At 35.6% G+C, this 2,323-nt stretch overlaps 1 protein-coding gene across 1 annotated transcript in view; it reads right to left on the minus strand.

Moving 5' to 3' along the window:
- LOC108687322 (alpha-glucosidase-like) overlaps nt 1–1,482 on the minus strand; it is a 2,681-nt gene extending 1,199 nt beyond the window's left edge. The window contains exon 1 of the mRNA XM_018193019.1: nt 198–1,482. Coding sequence (XP_018048508.1) covers nt 198–1,432 — 1,235 coding nt within the window. The 5' untranslated portion in view covers nt 1,433–1,482. The remainder of the gene's footprint in view (nt 1–197) is intronic.
- Nucleotides 1,483–2,323: the final 841 nt, after the last annotated feature.

Raw genomic sequence — 2,323 nt, forward strand, 5'->3', positions numbered from 1 at the left:
TATATATATATAATTTTTGCGATAATATTTTTTACATAATATTATCAATCAACATTTCTATATTTCAAACAATATAAAATATAAGAATCACAGGATATATTTATAAAATATAGATAAATTTATAGATTTCATTTAAATCTATTATATATTATGTCGTAACGATTCTATTTAAATTCATTGTTTTATTGTAGTAATACCTTTCCTCTCCAGCTCCGCATCCGGCAGGATCCACAGTTTCGTTGTATGTAAAATTTCTATCGAGCATACCGATCTCGTCGCCATTATAAATCACGCTTATACCGGGCAAAACGGTTGCCAACATGGAAAGTTGATCGGCCCGTTTCTCCCCGAATCTGCTAGCCGCGCGATGATTGTCGTGATTTCCCGTCACCCAATTCGCAACATATTCCGCACCTTTAGGCATGTTGTTTATCCAACGATCGATATTATGTTTGAAATCGGCTGCGCTGGACTTGTTATTTAAATCACTAACGAACACGAAGTTGAATGGTACCGTTGAACCAGATTGATAGTACTTTATAGTGAGATCAAAGTCCGCATAGGCCTCGGTCAAGATCATTTTCGTGTCACCCGTCGAGTGATTGTTCATCAACTCTCTCCAAGTCTTGAGAACGTCGTAAGTTTCGGGAAGATTTTTTGTGTAAATGTGATTCAAGTAGTCGTAATCATTGCTTGGTACGTCTAAGTTACTTAATGGTTCATCCAAGAATTGATCATTCTCATACAAATGATTGATAGCGTCAATGCGGAAACCTTTTACGCCCAGATCCATCCAGAATACCAACACGTTTTGCATTTCTTCTCGCAGCTTACTATTACGATAATTGAGATCTGGCTGTCCAGCAGCGAACTGATGCAGATAATACTGCCCTCGTATTTCGTTCCATTCCCAGGCAGAGCCTCCAAAAGCACTCAACCAGTTATTCGGTGGTTTCTTAATGTTATTTTCAGATTTTGCGTCATGCCATACATAATATTCGTCATAGGGTTTAATACCTTGGATACTTTTGTTAAACCATTCGTGTTGATCAGAGCTGTGATTCGGCACGAAATCAAGGATTACTTTCAATCCAAGGGATTGTGCTTTCTGTACGAGTTTTCTAAAATCATCTAAGGTGCCGTATTCTTCATTGATATTGGTAAAATTAGAAATATCATAGCCGAAATCTTTCTGTGGACTAGAAAAGATCGGTGACATCCATAACGCATCGGCGCCAATGTCCTTAATGTGTTCTAACTCGTCCGTGATACCATTCAAATCGCCAATGCCATCGCCATTACTGTCCTTGAAACTTCTTGGATAGATCTGATATACCAGACTATTTTTATACCAATCCTTATCCGCTTCCTGGACCGCATTCGAGCCGGCCAGAACGATCAACGCCGCGGTGAGAATACATGAACGAATCATAGTGACTAATTATTTTGATTTCTTACTCCAGTTGCTTTTATACCAAGCGACAAACTTCTGAAAAATTTGGAAATGTTGTCGTACTATCGATAAGCTGGTTATGTTTGGCGTCTAAGAATTATCAACTGATAACGATATTCTTTACAATAATTTTTTTAACATTTATATCAAGCAATATCAAGTAGTTCCCAATAGCACAATCATCATGCTATTACTTTTATCTCGAAACACAATCATTGCAATTGCATGTAATTACTGCACGTACGAAATTACTTCACATACAATTACTATACATATGTAGACTTGTGAATAGATTGAAGAAACATCAAAACATAAGATAAAAATATAAAACGAATGATTACGTAATACATGAACATCACTACGTACATAGGTTGTGCTGATTCACTTCTTAAACGTTTTGCATAAGTAAAGTGATGTCCCAGATTTTTTAATTTACATGCTCATGGTGACCGTGATTTGGAGAAATGATTTGTGCTATATGGGAAATGTAAATTATTAATTTCATAGTAATAAATACTTACTTACGAAAATATATTATCACACTCGATCTACACTCGGTCGCATGCCATACATTTTTGTGGCAATTACAAATATGTTTCACACTGCTACACAGACTTCTATATGTTACACTAGAATATTAACTCCCACTTTTTTCTTATGTAAAAGTATTGCCTGCGCGAAGTGGATGCGCAGAATAGGAATCTCAAAGTAGAAGAAAGATGCCAACAGAATGACCCAGCCTCTGTGATTAATTAAAAAGTACATAGAACATCATTTTGCATCATTTTGGATTTTATTTTGCATATGTCATATGTACTTTTCGACAATTAAAGGAAAAATTGTATAATAAATAAATATTTAAGTAATATA

This window comes from Atta colombica, unplaced genomic scaffold (assembly GCF_001594045.1).
Source record: "Atta colombica isolate Treedump-2 unplaced genomic scaffold, Acol1.0 scaffold205, whole genome shotgun sequence".
NCBI classification, from domain to species: Eukaryota; Metazoa; Arthropoda; class Insecta; order Hymenoptera; family Formicidae; genus Atta; species Atta colombica.